The sequence below is a fragment of the Cervus canadensis genome, chromosome 13 (assembly GCF_019320065.1).
Source record: "Cervus canadensis isolate Bull #8, Minnesota chromosome 13, ASM1932006v1, whole genome shotgun sequence".
In the NCBI taxonomy this organism is placed as follows: Eukaryota; Metazoa; Chordata; class Mammalia; order Artiodactyla; family Cervidae; genus Cervus; species Cervus canadensis.
This window is the reverse complement of record NC_057398.1, coordinates 6,984,628-7,009,650: the sequence shown is the minus strand read 5'-3', so window position 1 is coordinate 7,009,650 and position 25,023 is coordinate 6,984,628. Positions and strand designations below refer to the sequence as shown.

The window sequence follows — 25,023 nt, the reverse complement described above, 5'->3', positions numbered from 1 at the left end:
CTGGACACACTTGCTCCCTACCCTATTGGTGGATTAAAATGAACTTTTGATATAGCAAGTTCAGATTTTGGAGGACACCCCCGATATAGGCAGGTCTGTTATAATATGGTTTATTTGTTTTTGTTGTTCATTTTGCCTTGGCTTAACCCACTTACCAGTCAACTGTGTGTTGTTAAAATATTTCACCTCTCAGTCCTCCCTTTGCATCAACTAACTTCACTAACCTACAGCTCTGGGTCATGGAAGAAGCAAAATCTTCTTTGTGATGAGCAAGTCTCTCTCTGAGACTCAGGACAGGCGGCAGCCTTTCGATGACCCTTTGGACTCTGGCTTGTTGATTACAAACCACCTGGCGAGTTCAGGGAAGCTCTCTGAACTGCTGCTCCCTCTCTCTTACTTCCAGGATCTCTGTAGTCTACCCACTCTGAACAAGTCCTCATCTCTCTCATCTCCCTTGTTCCAAACACTGTCTCTTTTTCTCAGCATGCACACTCCTCAGTGAGTTTCCTGACCCAAGGCTCTTATTCATATATCTGCCGGTCCACACATATGGGCGAGCTGTTAATCAGCTTTTGTTTAGTATCAGCCTAAGCATTTCAACTTCTGGTTTCTATTGTGTTACTTCTTGGCATGGAAACGGGCAAAATGCATGTTCACTACAGAACCCTCAACGCCACCATCCCTGGCACTCGGGCCGCTCCTGCCCTGCGCACCAGCCCCTGGCCCACTCACCAGCTATGGAGGAGACGACCACAATGCTCCCGTTGGTCTGCTTCAGCATGGGCAAGGCGGCTGTGCTCAGGACCACATAACTCAGGAGGTTGACTTCCAGGCTTCTGCGCAAGAGGTGGATGTCATTGCTAAACACACCCATAGGTGTGTAGTTGATGTGGTTGAGAATGAGCATGTCAAGTCCCCCTGCAAGAGACGGCTGTGGTGAGAGAAACCATCTGAGGTTGATACCTCCCCTCTCCCTCCCCCATCTCAAAAGCTCCCTGGTGACCCCTAGGGCAAAGTCCAGAAGGGGGGAGAGGAGATGCCGTCTCACCCACGAGCTTTCCAGCTTTGGCAACAAATTGTTCTGCGAAGGTCATGTTCTCCATGGTGCCCGCCACGTAGTGCGCTGAGGCCGCCCCCAGCTCCAGGCAGCGGGATACCACCTGCAGGGCACAGTGGCAACTGGCGTCGGTCTTGGCTGCAGACCTTTGGGGGGACAGTCTCTGGCATAATGGGGGCTTAAATGAGAGGTTGCTCACAGCCCTGAAAAGTGTGTGTACGTGTGTGTCATTAGAGGCAACTGACACAGCATTTGTCCTGTTTAAAATACTGTCTGGAACAAGGTCGGGTTATAGATGGATAAATCGTGTTGCTGGAGTTTTAGTCCATGATTTGTGCTCATGAGTCTCTTTGAACAGATGTTTCTGAACACATGATTGATATGGATGCTCGTTTCCATGTGGGTAGCCTTAGGTTTGTGCATATTTGTGTGTCCTTGGGTTTGTGCGTCTGAGTATATAAGAGGGCGTGTGTCTGCATGGTGACAAGTTGTGAATTCTTGAGTAGGTACTGGAACAGTGGTGTCTGAGTACATGGCTATATATCTGTAACTCCATGTGTCAGTGTGTGTGAATGGGCATGTCTGTGACCATACGGAGCCCAAGCACTTTGTGTCTAGGTATATATGCATGAGAAGGAACCTTAAAGCATACTTTGGTATTCCTGCGGGTGTTTGAATCCGTGTGTGTGTGTGTATCTGTGTCTGAGTGTGCCAGTTCTGTGCGTTGACATGTACATGTGAGCATATATAGGAATGCATCTGGGCACATGAGGTGCATATGGGTGTGGGCACAGGACCCTCACCTTCTTGAGACTTTCTTCTGACCTCGCTGTCACTACCACATGGGCTCCCATCCTCGCCAGATGATAGGCCATTTCTCTTCCGATTCCCTTGCTGGCCCCCGTGACAATCACTCTCTTTCCTCGAAGCATCTCTGGGAAACCCCAAAAGGAAGTGAGGACCATACATGGCAGCAACATTCCTCTTCCCATTCTCTGCTTAGGTGGAGAGCCTTATCTCAGTGTCTGAAGGTTATGAGCCCGTATCAGCTCATGTCAAGCTACATAAATCAGTGAAGGGACAGACCCGTCTTTCGTAAACATTTTCTGAAATGGGAGTTTGCTTTGGTGGCTCAAAAGCAAGTCTCCTAGCTGCCCTTTTTGAAAACCCCTATGGACAGAGAGTTTAGCTAAAACACTGGCGTTCCAGACATTTCTGGACTCATCCGATTGCTCAATTGAAATAAAATTCAAAAAGTCATCAAAACACATGTGCTCATAGAGATTCCAGGGATTTTCTCTCACTTCTATTTAGTCATCAACTCCAGAATTCTTTCTTATTTCCCACTTCTCCACTCCTTCACAGAGCTCAATTATCTGGCGAAGTTGTGAATTTTGGAATTACCCTCATTTCCCGCCCCCCCTTTTTTTTTTTTTGCAGGAGATCTGAAATTGCTTTCAATTTAATGTGCCAAATAAAACATGGATTATTTAGCAATCTTTTAACTTCCTCACACCCCATAAACAGAAGAACAGTCTTACCTCAGAGTCCCCTCTTGTCCAGCAACTCTGGGGATCAAGAACTCCTTCTGAGCCTCAGAAACACTCCAGCCATCCCTGGGTGTTAAAATCTATTCCTCCAGCCATCCCTGGGTTTTAAAATCTTTTCCTCCAAAATTAAACACATTGGTACTTACCTGGTCTGAATTCCTCATTCGCAGAATAGTAGTAGTAGGCCAAGAAGATCCCCAGAATGGGGAGGAGGTATTTTTTCATAAAAGCCATCAGACAGGGATCTGGCCCGAGGAGCCCTGTGGGACACACAGAGAGAACCTACAGAGCTTTCTACAACCTCCTAGGCAGGCAGCAGCCTCTGAATTGTGACATCAGGGACGGGGGAGGCTGGAGTAGTCTCAGGCAGTGCTAGCCAATTTCCCTGTCAGAGCCGCGATTGGCTTTGGGTGGGATCCCATTCGTCCCTGGCAGCCTGCGTGGTCGATTTCATAATGGACAATGTTTACTCCATTTCATTGAGCAAGAAGAGACTTCCAGATGGCCAGGCTCATGACTGTACAGAACTGGATTCCTGAGCATCCCTACCCCGAGCCCGTCTTCCTCGTAACGCCATTTACGCCAGGAATCAACGGCCTTTCAAAAGTGGTATATCAAAGGCTAGAGAGAAAGCGGGGCTTTCTGAGGGAAGTGTGACTAATAGCAAAGAGAGCCAGAGTCAAGCAAATCTCACTCTCAGCCCCACCTCCCAGTCGGAAGCAATTAAAAATAACAGCACAAAACAGAAAAATAAGCTTAAGGGAAAAAAAGGTGCACATCTTGGAGGGGGGAAAAAAAAGCAAACAAGCCTTATAAACCCCACATTCAAATTCAATGAACAATTATTACAACATCAAAGGAGAATGCACGCCAGCTAGAACCCAGATGGCGGGAAACCCATGACCCGTCAAGACTCTCAGGCAAGTGCAACGGAATGTGCACTTATTACTTTAACAGCGAATCAAGAAGAAATGATGAGTGTCAAGGAAAAAAAGGCACTAAGCTATTAAAGTAGGTCTTTTAAACACTATAGAGTTCCAAAAAAAGTGTGGGGAGGACAATAGGAAGAGGGGAACCTGATGTAGAAGAAAAAAGAATGAGCATCGTTGACACAAAGCTAGCTTGAAAAGCCCACATCCAGTTAAAAATGGATCTGTTAAAAATTGATCTAGTTAACAATCAAAGGACTAGGGGGAGAAACCCCTAGTAATTTAGAATTTATCACAGAAATATAGAAATAGCCATGTTGGTGTGTCTGTCACGAGGATCAATCCTCAAAGAATTTAGGATATTGTAATTGTTAAGTTTTTCGATTTAAAACCCACTATTGAAACCTTACCCATTACCCTATCACAGAGAAAATCCAGAATTTTGCAAGTTGCCAGTGGAGCCAAGGAAACAAATTTAATATGGCAGTAAGGATGGGTACCAGTGCTTTGAAGGAGGAATGTAGGTTGAGGGTGAAGGATTCACATAAGATTAAGAGAAATAGAATTATGACCCCCAAGTATAGTATCTGGAAACACTCACTGAATTTTCACTTCAGAGCAAGGAAAAATAATTTAAGACCCAGAGGAGATGAAATAATTTGTCAACAAAGGCCCACACCTGCTTTCCAGGAAACAGTACAGATCTGAGAACAGTTGAGGGTCAGATAGTTCATGGAGAACAAAATAGAAAAAATATTTTAAAAATTCAACTGGAAAATTACATTACATAGTGTCAGAACTATAAGATACACACACACATATGTATACATATACATATTTCTTTTCTTGGTCACAGCCCGTGGCATGTGGAATCTTAGTTCCCCGACCAAAGATGGAACCAATGAAGTGTGGAATCTTAACCTCTGGACTGCCAGGAAAGTCCCTGATGAAATAATTTCTCATCAGTAAAATGCATTGATGAAAATGAGGACACTACATAATGGTTGATGACTTTAAGTCTTAGCAGTTTTTAAAAGTTTTGGTCTAAGGATCTTTTTTTTTTTTTATCGTAGTACAGTTGCTTTACAATATTTTTTTTTTTTTTTTTTTTTAACTTTCAGAGTTATTTATTATGTCACAATAGATAATTAATAGTATATATTTTTTTCTTCCACTTTCTCATCTTTGGTGATCCTCTGCCCCTCCATTATTTAATTCAGAAAGTACAATTTATTTTCTTTTTTTGGCTTCAGTTTCAGAACTGATCTGCACATGATTGATCTGTGCAAAACAATTATTCAAAACTTTAGCATTGTCACTTTTATGATCAAGAGATCCTTTCCTTTCTTTTGGAGACCTCTGATGTACTTTCAGTTTTTCCTGTTTTGCTCATTTCAATTTATTCTTCCTGTCACATGACAGAATACACTTAACTTTCTCTTTAAGTATTTTTCCTTCATTAAGAGATATCTTATCTCCTCTAAAAGTAGCTTGTGCTTAGTCATATCTAACTCTGTCACCCCAGGAACTGTAGCCCACCAGGCTCCTCTGTCCATGGGATTCCCCAGGCAAGAAAACTGGAGTGGGTTGCCATTTCCTTCTCCAGGCAGTTGCTTTACAATATTTTGTTAGTTGATGCTGTACAATGAAGTGAATCGACTCTATGTATACATACATCCCCTCCCTCTTGGACCTGCCTCCCACCACCTCCTCTGCACCCTTTCAGGTCATCACAGAGCCCTGAGCTGAGCTCCCTGTCTATACCGCCGGTTCCCACCAGCCATCTCTTTTACACATGCTGGTGTATTTATGTCACACCTAATCTCCCAACACATCTCATCCTCCCCTTCTCCCTCTGCGTGCACATGTACATTCTCTGTGCTTGCAACTCTATTCCTTCCCTGGAATGAGGTTCATCTGTACTATTTTTCTAGATTCCACATACATGTATTAATATACATTTATTCTTTTTTCTCTGATTTACTTCACTCTGTATGACAGACTCTATGTCCATCCACATCTCTACCAGTTTTGTTCCTTTTTATGATAGAGTAATATTCCACAATATATACGTAATGCATCTTCTCTATCCATTCCTCTGTGGATGGACACTTAACATCGTTTCCATGTCCTGGCTATTGTAAATAGTGCTTCTATGAACACTGGGGTATATGTGTCTTTTTGAATTATGGTTTTCTCAGGGTATATGCCCAGTAATGGTATTGCTGGGTAATATGGTAGCTGCATTTTTAGTTTTTTAAGGAACCTCCATACTGTTCCCCATAGTGGCGATATCAGTTTACATTCCTACCGACAGTATAAGAGGGTTCCTTTTCTTCACACCCTCTCCAGCATTTATTGTTTGTACATAATTTTGATGGTGGTCATTCTGACTGGTGTGAGGTGGTAGCTCATTGTAGTTTTGATTTGTATTTCTCTAATAATTAGTAACACTGAGCATCTTTTCATGTGCCTCTTGGCCATCTGTATGTCTTCTTTGGAGAAATATCTATTTAGATCTCCCCCCCATTTTTTGATTGGATTGTTCATTTTTTTGATATTGAACTGCTTGAGTTGTTTGTGTATTTTGGAGATTAATCCTTTATCTGTTGATTCATTTGCAAATGTTTTCTCCCATTCTGAGGGTTGTCTTTTCATCTTGTTTATGGTTTCCTTTGCTGTGAAAAGGCTTTTCAATATAATTAGGTCCTATTTGTTTATTTTTGTTTTTATTTTCATTACTCTAGGAGGTGGATTAAAAAAGATCTTGCTGTGGTTTGTGTCAAACAGTGTTCTGCCCATGTTTCCTCTAAGAGTTTTATAGTGTCCAGCCTTATATGTGGGTCTTTAATCCGTTTTGAGTTTATTTTTGTGTATGGTGTTAAGGAGCATTCTAATTTCACTCTTTTACATTTAGTTGTCCACTTTTCCCAGCACCACTTATGAAGAGAGTGTCTTTTCTCCACTGTATATTCTTGGTTCCTTTGTCCTAGATTAGGTGACCAGAGGTGTTTGGGTTTATCTCTGGGATTTCTATCCTGTCCCATGGATCTATATTTCTGTTTTTGTGCCAATACCACACTGTCTTGATTACTGTAGCTTTGTAGTATAGTCTGAAGTTGGGGATACTGATGCCTCCAGCTTCATTTTTATTTCTCAAGGTTGCTTGGGCAATTTGGGGTCTTTTGTGTTTCCATATAAATTGTAAAATTTTTTGCTGTGATTCTGTGAAAAATGCCATTGGTAATTTGATAGAGATTGCATTGAGTCTGTAGATTGCTTTGGGTAGTATAGTCATTTTGACAATACTGGTTCTTCCCATCTAAGAACTTGGTGTATCTCCCCATCTGTTTGTGTTATCTTTGATTTCTTTCATCAGTGTTTTATAGTTTTATGAGTACAGGTCTTTTGCCTCTTTAGGTAGGTTAATTCCTAGGTATTTTATTCTTTTTGTTGAGATGGTAAATGGGATTGTTTCCTTAATTTCTCTTTCTGATCTTTCATTATTTTAGTGTATAAGAATGCAAGAGATTTCTGTGCATTAATTTGTATCCTGAAACTTTACTAAATTCATTAACTAGCTTTAGTAGTTTTCTGGTGGCATCTTTAAGATTTTTCTATGTACGGAATCATGTCATCTGCAAACAGTGACAGTTTTACTTCTTTTCCAATTTGGATTTCTTTTATTCTTTTTCTTCTCTGATCACCATGGCTAGGACTTCTAAAACTATGTTGAAAAATAGTGATGAGAGTGGTCATTGTTTTCTTGTTCCTGATCTTAGAGAAAATGCTTTCAGTTTTTCACCATTGAGAATGATGTTTGCTGTGGGTTTGTTATGTATGATCTTTATTATGTTGAAATAATTTCCCTCTATGCCTACTTTCTGGAGAGCTTTTTCTTTTTTTCTTTTTTAAATTATAAATGGGTGTTGAGTTTTGTCAAAAGCTTTTTCTGCATCTATTGAGATGATCATAGGTTTTTATTCTTCAATTTGTTAATATGGTGTATCACACTGATTGATCTGAATATATTGAAAAATTCTTGAATCCATGGGATAAATTCCATTTGATCATGATGTATGATTCTTCTACTGTATTATTGGATTAGGATTGCTAATATTTTGTTGAGGAATTTTGCATCTGTATTCATCAGTGATATTGATCTATACTTTTTTTGAGTGATATCTTTGTCTGGTTTTAATATCAGAGTGATAGTGGCCTTGTAGAACCAGTTTGGGAGTGTTCCTCCCTCTGCAATTTTTTGGAAGCGTTTGAGAAGTATTTACTCTTCTCTAAATGTTTGATAGAATTCACCTGAGAAACCACTGGGTCCTGGACTTTTGTTTGTTGAAAGATTTTAAATTACAGTTTTAATTTCATTACTTTTGATTCATTTATATTTTCTAATTTTTCCTGGTTCAGTCTTTGAAAGTTGTAGCTTTCCAAGAATTTGCCCATTTTTTTCCAGATTGTCCATTTCATTGTCATATGGGTACTTATTGTAGTCTCTTACGATCCCTTGTATTTCTCTAGTGTCAGTTGTAATTTCTCCTTTTTCATTTCTAATTTTACTGATTTGAGTCCTCTCTCTTTTTTCCTTGATACTTCTGGTTAAGGCTTATCAATTTTGTTTATCTTCTTAAGAGAACCAACTTTTAGTTTTATTGATCTTTGCTATTGTTTTATTTATTTCTATCTCATTTATTTCCTCTCTGATCTTTATGAATTCTTCTACTGACTTTGGGTTTTGGTTTTTCTTCTTTTTCTAGTTGCTTTATGTGTAAGGTTAGATTGTGTATTTGAGAGTTTTTTTTGTTTGTTTCTTGAGGTGAGATTGAATTGCTATATACTTCCCTGCTATAACTGCTTTTGCTGTCTCATAGGTTTTGGATCATTGTGTTTTTGTTGTCATTTATTTCTGTGTATTTTTAAAAACTCCTTTTGATTTCTTCAATAATCTCTTGATTATTCATCAGTGCACTGCTTAGTTTCCACATGTTTGTGTTTTTTCACACTTCCCACCCCCCACCCCACCCCGTGATTGCTTTCTAATCTAATAGCATTGTGGTTGGAAAAGATGCTTGTTATTATTTCAATTTTTAAAAATTTTCCAAAGTTTGATTTGTGATCCAAGATGTGATCTATCCTGGAAAATTTTCTGTGTGCACTTCAGAAGAAAGTGTATTCTTCTGCTTTCGGGTGAAATGTCTTATAAATATCAATTAAGTCTGGCTGGTCTACTGTGTCCTTTACAGCTTGGGTTTCCTTATTTATTTCTGTCTGGATGATCTGTCCATTAGTGTAAGTGCAGTGTTAAAATGCACTTTTAGCCCACTATTACTGTGTTAGTGTTGATCTCCCCTTTTATAGCTGTTAATATTCACCTTATGTATTGAGGTGCTCCTATGTGAGTGCTTAAATATTTATAATTGTTAATTTCTTCTTGGATGTGTCAACTACAAATTGGCACTTGCCATCTACCTCTATACAAGATGCTTCAGCTGAACACCTGATTTTCAACACCTCCTGAAAAGAGTTCAGGTTGGGGAGCAGAAACAGGTACTCCAATTCTCATATCTCCTCATTATCTAGAAAAGCATGGAAATTCTTCATGGTGATATCTGCTGCTTGTGACTAGCAGTGACCTTCATGAGATTGCATGCACTCCCCCTTCCTCAAAATCACATATGTACTCACCTTTCACCCTAATTTTTTGGAGCAGTTTCTCAGAGCTATCTGAGGTGCTGTCTCCTGGGTTATGGTCCTCATTTTGCCCCAAATAAAACTTGACTCCCAACTCTCAAATTGTGCATTTGTTAAAAAAGTCAACAGATGAACGCCTTGATCATTATGTAGTGTCTTTCCATACCTCTTGTAGCAGTCTTTCTTTTGAAGTCTATTTTATTTGATATGAGTATTGCTACTCCAGCTTTCTTTTGATTTCTATTTGCATGGAGTATCTTTCCATCCTCTCATTTCCAGCTCACTTATCTGTTCTTCTGCTTCAGTTATTTTGCTATTGATTACTTTTAGTGTATTTTTAAATTTCAGTTACTGTGTTATTCATCATTGTTTGTTCTTTAGATCTTCTAGGTCCTTGTTAAATACTTCTCGTATTTTCTCAGTGCCTCCATTCTGAGATTTTGAATCATCTTTACTATCATTACTCTAAATTCTTTTTCAGGTATGTTGCCTATTTCCTTTTCATTTACTTGGTTTTATAGGTTTTTACCTTGTTTCTTTGTCTGTAACACAGATTTTTGTCATCTCATTTTTTTTTTGATGGGGGGGACAGGGTGTTCCTCTTGTACTGGTGGTCTGGTCTGAGGCATCCAGCCCTGGAGTTGCATGCAGTTGGACAGAGCCAGGTCTTGGTGTTGAGATGAGGACTTCCGGGATACCTCACACTGATGAATATTTCCTGGGATCTGAGGTTCCCTGTTAGTCTAACAATTTGGACTTGACACTCCCACCATAGGAGATCAGGCCTCGTCCCTGGCCTGGGAACCAAGATTCTGCAAGCTGCTCAGCATTGCAGAAACACACACACACACACAGACACAAAACAATAACAAAGAAGAAAAAATAAAATTAGAAAAATAAAAAAAATACATTCTTTAGAGAAAAATAAAAATATAAATGAAACAACAATAAGGTGAAACACCACGACCACCACCACGACAGCTATAAATTTAAAAATACCCCAAAGGAGAAGGCCTTGGCTGTGGGGGTTGGGGGGGCGGGTCTTAGGTGGGGGCGGGTCTTAGGTGGGGTGAGGGCTGGGCTCGGGGCCAGCACTGTTAGGAAAGCTCCTGGGGCGGGGGGATGGGCTTTAGGCTCAGCACCGCTGGAGAGGGCCTTGGAGAAGAGCGGTTCAGGCTGGGACCCCAGTGGGCTCCTTGGGGCCCAAGGAGGCAGGGAACGTGCTGGTCAAGTTGCCTTCTGCTCCTCCCACCCCCTGAAGGTCCTTTCCCTACCAACACCGAGCCCCTTGTTGTCAGGGGGCCACTCCGATTGTGGGGACTTCTCATCTCCCTCCGCCACTCCTCAGAGGCCCCGGTCCCACCCCACCTCTACTTCTTTTCTTCCCAACCCCTCTCGTCCCACTAGTTCACATGGGGGTCCCTCCCATCCCCTTAGGTATCCGTGGTCCCAGTGCCTAGTAGGTGTCCCCGTTGTGAGGAGACACGGACTCCGCTTCCTTCTGTTCCACCATCTTGACTCCATCTTCTAAGGATCCTCTTAACAATCTTAAAAATCATCAAGGCTCTCAAAGAATTTTTACATATGTGGGTTTATCTATTGATATAGATGTATTAGAAATTAAAACTGAGAATTTCTTGTTTTAACTCAAGAATACAGAAGCATCCATATGTTAAGCTTTGTATTATTACACATCTTGTGGGCTAGGGAAACTCAACTGAGAAAAAGAAGGAAAGAGGAGGAATAAGGTTTTAATATGATTATGAAAACAGTTTTGGCCTTTCAAACTTCCAAGAGGGTCTCAGGGACCCATGGGGACCACACTTGGATCCCATTACATGATCCCATTACTTGGATCCACTGTATGTTTATAGTTACATGGCTGGTTCTCTCATTAGCTTGTTAACTCCTGGAGGCCATGGACTATGTCTTTTTCATCTTTGTCTCTCTTCATCTCCTTCTAACTTTGCTCCAAAATAGGCATTCAGCAAAATTTTGCTGTTTTAGTGTTTGCAAGGCACTGCAGCAAAGAGAACATTGCTCTCTTTCTGGAGCCTGATTTAATCTAGGAAAGTCACTGAGATTTAGCATTTTGTCCAGAACTGATCAACCCCCTGCCCCGTAATCCTCTTTTGTGGTGCTCAACAATTTGAAAACTAACAGATAATAATAATAAAAAAGATAAAAGGAAATACGAATGTTTCACCTAGCACTTGTTTGGACTAGATTTTCACAAATCAAGTAAAGTTTCTTTCACTGCCATAGCAACAAACCTGAACTGTTCATTCCTTCACGCTGCTCCTCCTTTGTAAGGCATTGACCACCTACATTTCAGAGCAGGCTTTCAGTGAAATGCCCTCGGCATGACCCGCGCATGGTCAAAAACCCACCTAGAATGAGTCGCTTTCAGCTGAAGGTGCATGGCTGAGCCCAGCCAGGAATTCTCTCTGACTTGCTTACCCCCATCTAAATGAATGAGGTCAAGAAAAACACGGAGGGGAAAAGAGGTCAGGAGCAGCCACAGGGCAATTCCTGAGCATCTGGTATAACATGAAGATCACAAATGGAGCACCTGTCATTTCTGAGGCAGCCGTGGACGGAGTACCCTTTGGAACTGTTTGGTAGCTTTGTCAAGGAAGAAGTCTCTTCCCTCTGAAAACTCATCCTGCCAGTGGAACTGTGAGTGGGCAGACCTTGGAGTAAAAGGTGGGTGAACCCTCTCTGTTTGGAGGTTCTGCCTTCCCTGGGAAAATAGCACCAACAGGTTGAGACAGGAAAGGATCTTAGCATAATCTTGTAGGACGCATAAACTTCTCCCCTTCCCTCGGTCCTCCCACGCTGCTCCCCACCCCGATCTGGTTCCTCAGGTCTCATTTTGTTGTTGTTGTTGTTAAGAACTGCTAGGTCTGTGCCATCAGGAAATGGCAACCCCACTCCAGTATGCTTGCCGGAGAAATCCCATGGACTGAGGAGCCTGGCAGGCTCCAGTCCGTGGGGTCGCAAGAGCCGGACACGACTGGAGCGACTTAGCCCAGCAAGTCCGTGCCATGGCCGCCAAAATCTGTTCCTAGCCAGGGAAGCAGCTGAGAAATGAAATTAATCTTTTATGGCAAGATGAGAAAAATTTAAACAAAAAAAATCTTCTCCATCCTCTGGCTTCCTCTTTCCTCCCACTAGGCATTGTGTATCTGCATTGTGCATCGACCAAAACGCCCCCATCGACAGACATACCTGCTTAGCCACAAAGAGCCATAGTCTCCCAGCGTCAGGAGGACAATTCCTTAAAGATAACATTTTTTCATGGCGCTTAGATGTGGTTTACGTAAACTATCAATAATGCATCATTCACTGTACATCAATATAATGCCTCTCTCTCAGAAAACTTACATAACTGTGCCTTGAATTCTAACAGGTGGAACAATTCTCAGAGCTTTTCGAGATGCTCTTCCCAGCTTATAATCCTCAAATTTGGCTCAAATAAAATTTTCCTTTTCTTTCTTAGGCCAGCTGATTATTTTTTTGTCGGCACAACTATCATTTTACATTATTTTGTCTAATAACATGGACTTCCTGCCCTCCCCACCCCCAATCCCCTTCTTCTCCCTCTCCAGTCTACCTAACAAGAGGGAGAGTTCTGTTTGTCAGCCCTTCTGCAGGACACTATTCCTAACAGACAGGTTTACTCATATTTTCCAACTAATGGAAGCTCAGATGCAGGAAAATGAACTAGAGATGGGATAACCTGCCCTGCATGTGCTGTCTTGACCCTGCTGGTCACACGTCGTCGGGTGGCAGGGGGACTGGCGAGGCAGAGTAACTGATGTCTGTTTGCCTAGGAGAGCTGAGAGCCTCTTGGGAAAGAGCAGGAACCCTGATGAGGCCCAGAGTTTGGCTTGATTCCCTCCCCTTGGCTGGGGGGCGGGGGGCGGGGAGGGCAGGGCAGAGACAATTCTAAACAAGTCTTACTTGCAGTTTTTCAAGTTTTCCCCTGGCCCACGGCATGCGAACTCGCACTGGAGCTCTCGGTAGCCTCACAGAGTAACTGTAAAAATCACTCCCCAGAAAGTTTGGTGAGACATGGGTAGCACTAAGGCTCGGGGGGAGAGGCCCACACAGTGGAGAGGACCGACCAGCAAAGCTGCCACACGGTTTCGGACCCCGTGTTTTCTCTTGGTTGTTCAGCCCGGTTTTCAGGTGGGCATAGGACCCTCTGCCAGGCAGGTTTCTTAGGGTGCCAGTGACCGCAGTGTTAGAGGGAGGCCACTTCCCTCTGGGGAGAAGTAGGGTTGCCACATTTAGCAAACAGAAAGTCAGGCCAGCCAGTCAAATTTGAATTGCAAGATAGGCAACACATCCTATTTTAGGATCTGTATAATCTCCAACTATTCCATGGATTATACTTATGCTAAAACATTATTCATGGTTTATCTGAAAGTCAGATTTAACTGGGTGTTCCGTGCTTTTTCCTGGCAGTCCTAGAAGTGGGCAGAACTTTGGGGACATTGGGAGATTGTACCTTACATTATGGACAAAGTATCCTTGATCGTAGTAGCTACTGAGAGTGGAGGTTAGAACACCTTAGGTACCTTCATCACAGGGGGACCCAGCCGCCCAGCCGCAGACAGCCCCCAACGGGGCCAGTAGCAAAGGAGGAAAGGGGTACATGCTGCATGGCGGCTGAGTGGTTTAATCTACTAATATTCATTTAGGGCGTTCCATAGAGCAGGTCCTGTGACCTATGAGAAAGCAAAATGCTTTCCAAGGTTAGAAGGAGACAGACATGGCAGTCAATGAAATGGGACGCAGAGGTTGCTGTGTGAGAAAAGAGAAGGTGCTGTGGAGGAGAACGGGGTGTTTGGGAAACTGGGCCGGGTCACTGAATTGCAAGGGGCGGGGTTACATGGGGAGAAATCTGTCCAGAGAAGCTGACAGGAACCACACCCCTGAAGGCCATCTACCCGAACCACTGGAATTGGTGGTTCCGGCATTTACTTCCAGACGTGAAGCCTCTGCACCCTGGTTGCATCCCAGAACCCTTCCTGTTCGCTGGCCTTTTCATCCTTCCCAGGCTTAGGCTGAACATTCTGGTCCACCTGCCCACCTCGGGCTCGTCAGTCCAGCCTCACTGTCTCCACCAACACTTCCCTCTCCTGGTGCCGTTGGGGTGCTGGGTCTGGCTGTGTCCCCTGGCGGCTTGCAGCTCAGGAGCTTTGCCCCTGCTCCCAAGCCTCTTCTCCCCTTGGATTCTGTCCATGTATATTCTCTGGGCTTTCTTCCTTCCTCTCTGCCTGCTTCCTCCACCGGGAGGCGCTCTTTAGAGGTCTGGATCCCTTGGATGTTGGGGTTGGTTTTGCTTCTGTCCTCATTCTGTCCTCCTCTTTCTATCTTCTCTGGGCATTTCCCCTCATTCTTGCCATTCCAGTCGCTTTCTTTAAGTTGATGTGTATTAGAAATCTCTCTCTCCTGTACGGCCTTGTATGCTAAGCTTCAGGTCGCATAACCACCTGTTTACTCAACCTTTCCCTCTTCATGCCTCCTAAACACCTCAAGCTCAGCATGCCCAAACTGACCTGATTTTTTTTTTTTTTTAAAACAGCTTTTGGGAAGTACCATTTATAGACCAGAAAAGTATCTCATGGTAAGTGTACAATTCAATGTTGTTGTTTTTTTTTTAAACAAATTTGCAGAGTTGGGAAACTATCAAAACTATCCATCATCAAATGATAAACCATTCCCATCACCCCCCCCCAAAGATTCCTCTTGCCCATTTACAATTACTTCCTGTCCCTCTCCCCCGGCGTGGCCAACCAGTAATCTAGTTTCTGTCTCTCATACTAGTGGAATCAGATGATATGTGATCTTCTGTGCCTGACTTCTTTGACTTGTGGTTTTGAGGCTCATCCTGGCATCCTTCTCACAGCATGTATCTGTACTTTGTTCCTTTTTATTGTTGAGTCATTTTCCCATTGTGTGGATATACTACATTTTGTTTACCCATTCACTGATTCACAGACATTTAGAATTTCCACTCTTTGGCCATGATGAATAGTGCTCCTAGGAGCATTGGCGTCAAAGTCTTTGTGTGGCGTTGCTGGGTTATGTGGTAAATTTATGTTTAACTTTCAAAGAAACTGCCAAACTGTTCTCTAGTGACTTTGTGATGTGTTTCAGTCAAGGGCTTCACCGTCCCCCCAGTTAATGCTTCAGAACCTTGGAAATCCTTCTCTACTCCTCCCTCTCCGTCGCCCCACATTCCATTTCTCACCAAGCCCAGTCGATTCTATCTCCTAGATATCTGTAGAACCACTCTCCCGTCTTCACCCTCACTATGACGCTCCTAATTTGGGTCACTGCTATGTTCTGCTTTAGCAGCCTCTTCACTCTTCTCTCTGCCTACCCCACCTTCTCCAATCCATTGATATATTAAAAAAAAAAAAAAAGCTTGTGAAACATTTGATATGCACAAAAGAATAGAAGAAGCCGTAAATAACTTATGGGGCAATAATAAAGCAAAGGTCTATTGGCCTACCATCCAAATTAAGACCTGAGTGTTGCCAAAACTGTAGAAGTGCCCCATGGGCTTTAAGGCAACCAGTTCTTCTTCAGTGGCTCCTTATTGTCTTAAAGTTCAAACTCATTAGCTTTGCAAGTTCTTCAGAAGCTTTGAAATCCTTTCCCAGGAGCATCTCACCATGCCTACCCCTATTCCTTCTTACCCTTCAGGGTCTTCTCCCCTTCAAAGTCACCCTCTCTTGGACACGTAAGGTGCTCCCCACGCACCGGCTGTTTCTCTTATCACAACTGCCAGTACTGTGTAGTCACAGTTGCTCATTTGTCTTTTTCTCCCATTACACGCAGGTCTGAGAGGCCAGTGTATCTCCTGTGCTTAGCACAGCACATGTACATGTTAGATGCTAGAAAGCATTTTCTGAGTGTTTAATGGAAATTGACTCATACATACAGATGAAGATGCTTGTTAGGTATTTGAAGGTCAAGAGAAATGTCTAGGCTAGATATACTGCTTTGAGAGAATGAAATCATATAAACTAAAGTTAAAACCATAGTAGATGACACCCCATCTAGAGAGCAAAGGGTACAGTGGGATGTTACAGGAGAGGAGAACAGGTAGAAAGGGGCAAGGAGAAACAGGGAGCAGGGGGACCCGAGGCAACAGGGAGGTGGGCTGGGGTGGGCAGAGGGCGGTCTCTATGAGGTGCCAGAGGTTCACAGCTTGGAAGCTTCTGAGGGGTCAAGGAGGATGAGAAGTGACAAAAATACATTGGGTCCGGATATAAGAATTGCTGACCAACCTAGACTGCATATTAAAAAGCAGAGACATTACTTTGCCAACAAAGGTCCGTCTAGTCAAACCTATGGTTTTTCCAGTAGTCATGTATAGATGTGAGAGTTGGACTATAAAGAAAGCTGAGTGCTGAAGATTTGATGCTTTTGAACTGTGGTGTTGGAGAAGACTCTTGAGAGTCCCTTGGACTGCAAGGAGATCCAACCAGTCCATCCTAAAGGAAATCAGTCCTGAATATTCATTGGGAGGACTGATGCTGAAGCTGAAACTCCAATACTTTGGCCACCTGATGCAAAGAACTGACTCATTTGAAAAGACCCTGATGCTGGGAAAGATTGAGGGCAGGAGGAGAAGGGGATGGCAGGGGATGAGATGGTTGGATGGTATCCCTGGCTCGATGGACATGAGTTGAGTAAGCTCCAGGAGTTGGTGATGGACAGGGAGGCCTGGCATGCTGCAGTCCACGGGGTCGCAAAGAGTCGGACAGACTGAGCGACTGAACTGAACTGAACGGGAGGCCTGTCAGGGTTCTGAAGGCACTGAGGCTGGAACACTATGGGTTGAGGAGGGATGTATTTGAGGGAAGAACAAGTTTAGTGTGAGTGTGGGGGAGAGGGGCTTTTGAGGAGCTTGGGTTGGGGGATGTGCAGATCTGAAGGAGGGTTCTGATCTTTAGGACAGCAGTGAGCTAAGGTTTCATTCAAATGTTTTTGAGTATTTTCTCTGTCCCAGACACAGTGCTGGGGTGAGCATGTTTTCAGCTTGCGGGAAAGATCCAACAGAGTCCCTGGCTAGAGAATCGCTGGAGTGGCAAGATTTATAGGGTCCCATGACTGGGCACGTGGAGACTCAAGGAAGTAAGGTGAGTGTGGATATCGAGCTCTTGCGGTCTCCTTCCAAATTCAGCGAGCTTTTTAGCCTAATGTGTTTCCTTCCTTCAAGTTTTTATTTTTGAGAGGCAGATGGATCTGACTTCTCCATCTGTCCATCTCTGTTGGAGGGTAGGAGAGGAAGAAGGTGGGAAGTTGAATCCCTTAAGGTCTCCTTTCCCTCACGTTTGGCCACAAAATATTTAACTTTTATTCTCATTTCTGCCTCCCCCTGCTCTGTTCCTGGTCTGTGTACAGTCATACCTGTAAGGCAGGAGATGTCTTTGCCAGGTTGGTTGGATTTTTCCTTTTCTGTCTGATGGGACGTTCATGAAGTTTGAGGGCTTGGAAACAGCCTGGGAAGAGGGCCTTCCTTATAGCAACGGAGGGAGAATGTCTCGGTTTAGGACATTTTGACAGGTTTCTGCCAGCAGAGGGAGCCCCAGGGCTGGGAGAAAAAGCACGGACTGAACGCGTATGTGCATGCTGACCCCATGGACCATCGCCCAGGCTCGTCTGAGCATGGGATTGCCCAGGCAAGAATACTGCAGCGGGTTGCCATTTCCTACTACTAGGCATCTTCCCCCTTCAGGTATCGAACCCAAGTCTCCTGCACTGGCACGTGGATTCTTTACCACTGTGCCTCCCGGGAAGCACAGACTCCTGGGGTTTAAAATCTCAGGAATGAGGTCTCTCTCATGTTTCCTGCAGTCCAGAGGGGTTTATGGGTTAAGATAAGAGAAGATTGAAAGAGGGAAGGAGGGAGGAAGTCAGACGGACTCACAGTACACCAACATATTCATAGAAACAGTTACACACACAAAAATCACATAACCGCCCCCCCCCCCCAACCACCACGCGCTCACAGTTTCTGCTTTAGTCCAGTGATTCCTAAAACTTATTGTGCAGTTGAATCATCTGGGGGAGCTAAGGGCAGATTCCCAGGTCCCACCAAGGCATGTTAAATGGGAGCCATCAAGGGTGGGACCCAGGAATCTGTATTTTTGCAAAGTGCCCAGGTGATTCTGAAATAGCCTTTAGACAAACAAACTGGCAAACTCCTCTGGGTAGTTAGGTAAATACTTCAAGCAGAGCTTGTTTGAGACTGAATTTAATGGCTCCAGCCATCAACATGTTGAGTGGTAATAGAATGTAATCCATGAATGCTGTTATGACTGAGTCGTTTCCTTTCTTTCTTTCCTTCTTTTTCTCCCCTCTCTCCCTTCTTTCCTTTCCAAGTAATTTTTGTGTTCATTAATATAACACAGGAACAGTGTTTACAAAGTCACATGATATCAAAAGTCTTATAATGCTAACAGCAACCCTTGCTTCTCCCTTCCCCATGCCCAGGTCCCTTTCAAGGGCAACCACATTTTAAAATCTTATTTCTTTCCTCTGATTAACTCCATATTTTAAAACATTTACTGCCATTCTTGATTTTGTAATGTTAGAAATTATTTATTGATTTCCCACTAAGGAATATTAGGACTTGCCATTTTATTTTACAACACACACAGATACTCATTCCCTTCCAGCTAGGTTCCTAACACTATTAAGTCACAATTTTAATTAAATCATTAGTCAGTGTTCATATTATTATGACTGATTTTTTGCAGCTCAACAATTTGATGTACTCTGATTGCATTTTTTTGTTTTCTTCTACTCCCCGCCACCCCCGGGAGTTAATAATCGTCTCGTTTTTGTTTGTTTGCTTACTCGTTGTCATGTTCTCCAAATCCTCTGGTAAAAGCAATACAGCTCAAATAAATTGGTCATATTAATTGGATAATCTATATATTTTTTTCCCTTGGAGACATTCGTTTTGGAACCCCGGGTCTTCCTGTTCCAATCCAGACTAGGAGCTTGATAGGCTGGTAACTGGGACCTCCCTTTAGCATCCACCTGGCCACCCCAGCTCTCCTTGGCTTGCTTCCTCATGAATAAGAGGGGCCTGAGTGTGGGGCGCTATTTCACATCGAACACTTTTGCATGGGCTCTGCTCCACCAGACCCTGGTCACGTACAGGCCAGGATGTCGGCTCTGCCAGCATCCTTACTTTACCTTCTTCCTGATTCATTGTTTGGCTGAGGAAGGATTTATAAATTGGGGATTATTTTCCTCCTAAACTGGAAGACATTGCTGCGTTGCCTTTCAGTTTCTAGCTCCCAGTGTGGATACTGAGGAGTTCAGTTGCTGTTTGAACTCCTGATCTGGCTTCGTGAGCTGTTCTTCTTCTCTCTAGAACTTTTGGGATCCTTTTATTCCCCCTGGTGTTCTAACATTCCTAATTATGTGCTTTGAGGAGACAGTTTTGTGTTTTGTTTTGGTTCATTGTGTTGAACACCCACTGGGTCCTTTCAATATGGAAATTCAAATCTTTCATTATGGGAAATTTTGGAGAAATTATCTTTCTGGTTAATACATTCCCCTCCATTTTCTCTGTGTTCTCTTTTTGAACTTCTTATTAGAAGATGTCAGAGCTTCTGGATGAATTGGATCTTGTAAATTTCTTATTGTTTTTGTCCTAATTTTCATCTCTTAACCTTTCTGTCCTACTTTCTGGGAGATTTTGTCAGTTTTATCTTAATTTCATTTTAATTTTTAAATTTCCAGTTATATTATTATTTTACAGTGTTTCATTTTAATTTTTAAATTTCCAGTTATATTATTATTTTACAAAGCTCCTGTCTGTTCGTGACTGCTCTTTTTTTTAGAAAAAACAAAAAACAAAATGCTGACTGCTTGATCTTCATTGATGGACGCACTGTCTTCTTTTATCTCTGAGGGGCTATCAATATTGTCAAGGGCTATTGTTAGTAATTTCTTCTGACCCTCAAATATCAGTATGTATAATCTTTTCTCCCTTTGGTTGTATAGTTTCTCCAAGGAGGAATGCTTCATTCCTCTGCCTACAGTGGGCCGGAGTAAGGAGAACGAAGAGGTGTATAAGTTGGGCTGTGTGTGTTTTGGGAGCTAAGTCAGGATAAGGAGCTGGGCAATCTCATCTTTCAGTGTGGAGGCTTCCTCTCATCCTCTGTTTCCAGCTCTGTGCCTGAACCCACCTTTTGCTGTGTCTGATGTCCCTGAGCCTGGCAACTCTTTAGCCAATTTCCCCAGAAAATAAACTTTCCTTCCTCTTGGAGGGCCCGTCTCTTCCTCTGCATCGAGGTTCCTGGTGCCCTGATCCCTGAGATTCTTCTGGGCTCTGTGGCTTCTCATTGCCCTCCTACCAGAGGCTGTTGGGCCTCAATAGTCTCCAGTTGGCTAAGTCACTTATCCCTCATCTATCCACTTTCCATCCTCTGAAAGGGTGTTGGCATTTCTCATCTGTTGTGTCCATGCTGGCTCTCTTTTGTCCTTGCCCCTTATAGCATGTGCATTATTTTACTGTGATCGGTGTACTTTGTAAGGGAGGAGAAATAAACGTTTGTTCCACTGGAATGTTTAACCCTAGGAAGCTCTTTTGAGTAGCCTGACAGGCTTTTTTGAGAAGCCTATAGTACTACCATCTTCTGTTCCTCCCAAGATACCCAGAAATCAAGACTGTGGGAGGGAGACTTAATTTATTAAGTCATTTGAATGGGAGAAAAGAAGGGGGAATCTTTCATTTGTTCACTCATCCATTTTCCCCAGATATTTATTGAGCACTAGTAAATGTCCAATGTGGTTGGTGCCAGGAATGTACAAGCTGAGCAATGTTCTGGTGTCTTCCTTCAAGGAGATGGTAGTTAAGTATAAGGAGGGTAGGCAAGTAAGTCAAAGCTCACAGTATCATAATAATAGCGCCGCTGTAGTACAGTGGTAAATCTAAGCTCACAACTGTGTAATAACAATGTGTATAGGGTGCTAACAGGGAACAGAGTAGGGTGGCCAAGTCAGGCCAAGGCAGTGGGAAAGCTTTCTGGGAGGAAGTGATCCTGGGGCTAAGTTTTGAAGAATGAGTACAAGTTATGGAGATGAAGAAATTGGGGGAAGGCTGTACCCAGTAGAGGGAACTGTCTGTGTTTAGGTAAGGAGTCTAGAGATAGCTTGAGATGTCAGAGCGACCTCAAGTAGATTGAAGTGGCTGAAGCAGGGGTCCACGCTGGGGAGAGGCCTGAGTCACTGAACTATAAATATTCACATTAGCATGATGCTGAGACTAGTAGTGAAAGCTGCAAAAACCATCATTTCGTCTTCTCTCCGTGAATTTGAGCAAATTAAAAGAAACTATATTAATAAAAGGATGATACCATGTGATTATATAAAGAGATAAGATATGTAAAATGCTGGCTCAATAGTAGGATTGTAAAGTATTCTAGCTCTTGCATGACAAACTTGCCTTTAACCCTTCTACTCGCTCCAGTTTCCTAACAGTTGTAAAACAGATTCTAGAAAAGCTTAACTATTAGCTTTAACTATTAAAATCTTTCCCCTCTTTCTGTTTCTGCCAGATAAGGATTACTTAAGCATCTTTTAACGGAATATTTTATTTTATTTTATTTAATCAGAAGATGCTGTGTTTATAAATTCTTGGATGTTTGGGGCACTTCTTTGTGAAGTTTCTTGCAAGGCTCCTGGGTGGAGCCAAGATAATTGAGTTCCAGTCTCCCTCTCCTCCACTGACATATATGTGACCTTGGAGAAGGCCCTGCCCCTGTCTGGCTTCAGTTCCCTCACCTGGCAAACAAGAGGAATTAAATTAGATTACCTTTAAGATTTGTTCCAGCCTGGAAACTGGATGCATGGAGCTTTTTAGCTCTACTGAAATTAGTATCAAGAAAGAGCTAGGATTTTTGGATTTTATTTTCATATCATACATAAGAGGGAAAGGCAATTCCTTTCAAATTTTGGCAAGCAAGCAGAAGCGAGATTCTTCCATCTTTCCTCACTTCTCCCGCCCCTCTTTCAGCTTCTGACTGTGATTTACTCACACAGAACCCAAAGAAAAATACTGGCACTAAAAGAAAAAAAAATTCAAGTATGTCTCCTTGAACTGGTAAGCTCTGTTGGAAAATTTGGGGGAGCAGGACTCTTCAAAGCCAACTGTTGTGGAAACACACCAGCATCGTCTATAAGCACTTCCCAAAGCATGGGTTTGCTGCTGCTGCTGCCTCCAAGGCGCTTCAGTTGTGTCCGACTCTGTGCGACCCCATAGACGGCAGCCCACCAGGCTCCCCCGTCCCTGGGATTCTGCAGGCAGGAACACTGGAGTGGGTTGCCATTGCCTTCTCCAAAGCATAGGTTTAGCAGTTTTTAATCCCCTCAACTGACTGGAACCTTCTGGATGGTACTGTCTGTTGATGGCAAGGGAGGATTTGGGTAAATGGGGGTGTGGAGGGTGGGGAATTCTATTTCCTGCTCCTGTTAGGTTTTCACTAGTGGACCTGAAACCAGGGCGTTTCAATTCTGTCTGATCAGATGCTTGTAAGGTTCAGAAGATCAGTATCCCGAGCAGCAGGCTGGACTGGGATTAAGGAATAGATGAACAGCACAGAAAGAATTTTGATTGATCACTTCACGTCTCCCTTAGTCCTTTGAACAAGTTTCCTTGAGATAAAACATGCCTTCTTCAAAGCTCTGGATCTCAATATTAAAAATGTTGAACTAGCTGACAACTGGATGCAAAAAGCAGATATTAGCACTGTTAGCAGTTCCCAAGATACAGCTGAGTGTTTGTGCTGTCATTGCTTTAAAGCCAGTTTATAAAAACACAACCTGCAATCTTTGTCTGATTTCAACAGAACATGCAAACTTTTTTAAAAACTATTTTTGCAACTTTTCGTTCCAACTTAACTTTCTGTCCCGAAATGATCAGAATGTACTCGGTGCCAGTAACAGACATCTGGTTCCATCTGTGTTTTATCACATCTTCCCTCCTGCACATTGCAAAGCTCATCGGGCATTTCTTTAGGGTTTTTTGTTATCTGTTTTTGACCTGCATTTGACATTGAAGTCTCTTTCAGCCCAGCCCTCCGGTTTATCCCAAATAGATGCATTATTTCAACAGCAGTTTTTTGAGGACCTACTATGGACTAGGCCCTGACACAAATGGTGATGCTATTGTCTATTATTGTGATTTAAAAAAAAGTCTTACCTTGGGGTTTCAACCAAATTTGGCTTCTTTTTATTGATCTCGTTTTTCCTTTTGCTTCTTTTTCTCCCTCTTCCTCCTCCTCTGCCTTCCCTTCTGCTTCATCTCTTTCTTCCTCTGCGGTTTCCCACTCTTTGGGGAGGGGCAGGATTTCCTGCTCAGAAGTTGGTTGGTTTCTGGGAGGAGTCAGAAGACCTGAATCGGGACTGGAACCAGCTAGTCTGCCACCTGATACGAGAAGGTGAAACGCGGGCCAAGGAAGAAGGCCCTTAAGCTAGGACTGAGCTTGCAGCCAGGAGCCAAACCCCAAAGGTGAGCCAGAGGGGCCAATCCTGGGCATTGGGCATGAGGGCTCCCCAAAGGACAGAGGACCCCCATGGCCACCCATGGTGGGAATGCTTGGAAGTGGTCCTGGCAGTGGTTGCCCTGGAGACCTGTCCGTTATTACTGCTAGCTCTAAAACATGCCAGAGGCACGCCAGGCAGAACCCCTGTCCCACCCTTAGCGAGCGCTCTCTCTGATTCCTGGCTTTGCCTCGGGGGACAGGACCAAAACAAGAACTGGGTTTGGGCAGATTTTCCTTTCCCACCATGAGAGACCAGCCGTCTAGTGTACTCTGAGAGGCTGTGCGCCTCCATGCTTCTTAATTAGCAGCTCCTTAGGAATCATCGGGATGACTCACAGACCACTGTGGTGACCACATCAGAGGGAGTGCGGCGTAGACGGCAGAGGGCAGACAGGGTGCCCAGGGCCTGGGGACTCCAGGAGCAGGGGCAGTGATTCCAGCCTGATTCCCGCCAGCCAGACGGAGAGGCGTATCCCAGTTCAGAGGTTTCCATTCTTTCGGACTAAGGCACGGGCAACAATGTGTGCACAAAAATTTACTTTCTTCATCCATGTATGTATTCTCTATTCAACAAATATTTAATGAACATCTGCCTATTGCCAGGCATTGGTTTGGAAACTGGTTGTGACCTGAACTGCCCTGGTGAGGAGTATAATTGACAAGGGTTGTTGCACTCTGATCTCTCTGTGACTTGGGGACATCAGTTAGGAAGGACTGGAATTGTTGGGTTCTAATGTCTTCCTTGTAGTAGCGTCACTGGGCAGGTTTTGGATAGTCATCTGTTTCTTAGTCAAAAAGGATCATTGGTTCTTCTGAAGACCCTTCTACTCCTTCAATATCTGCATGTATCATTATCTACAGGCTCCCAATTCTTAAAGGATGGAGGACTTTTTAATCTTATTTTTCTTTCAGGAGCCAGTTGTTTTATCTGGAGAACCATTAAGTTCTATTGATTTCTAGCTTACTTACATTCTAAGGCTCTCTGAAACCGTCTGGTCACATACTGGGTATTTTCTAAACTGCCAGGTTTGGATTTCAATTTTTTTTTTTCTCATTAAATTTCCTAATTCATATTTGATCTCATAAAAAAAAAAAAAAACTATGAAAAAGACAAGTCTCCTTTTATTCCAACTGTTGGGTCTATTCCAGAATGCTCTTTGAAAATTTCCTGAAGTCTGTTTTCATTTTCAGTT

General features: G+C 43.2%; 1 protein-coding gene across 1 annotated transcript; it reads right to left on the bottom strand.

Annotated features, from left to right (window-relative positions):
* Positions 1 to 667: 667 nt before the first annotated feature.
* Positions 668 to 23,629, bottom strand: LOC122452316 (corticosteroid 11-beta-dehydrogenase isozyme 1-like). The gene is made up of 5 exons (XM_043485825.1): positions 23,488 to 23,629; positions 2,754 to 2,867; positions 1,861 to 1,991; positions 1,049 to 1,160; positions 668 to 918 (listed from the first exon to the last, which is right to left on the bottom strand). Exons 2-5 carry the CDS (start codon positions 2,839 to 2,841, stop codon positions 668 to 670), a joined length of 582 nt encoding a protein of 193 aa, XP_043341760.1. The 5' UTR covers positions 2,842 to 2,867; positions 23,488 to 23,629.
* Positions 23,630 to 25,023: the final 1,394 nt, after the last annotated feature.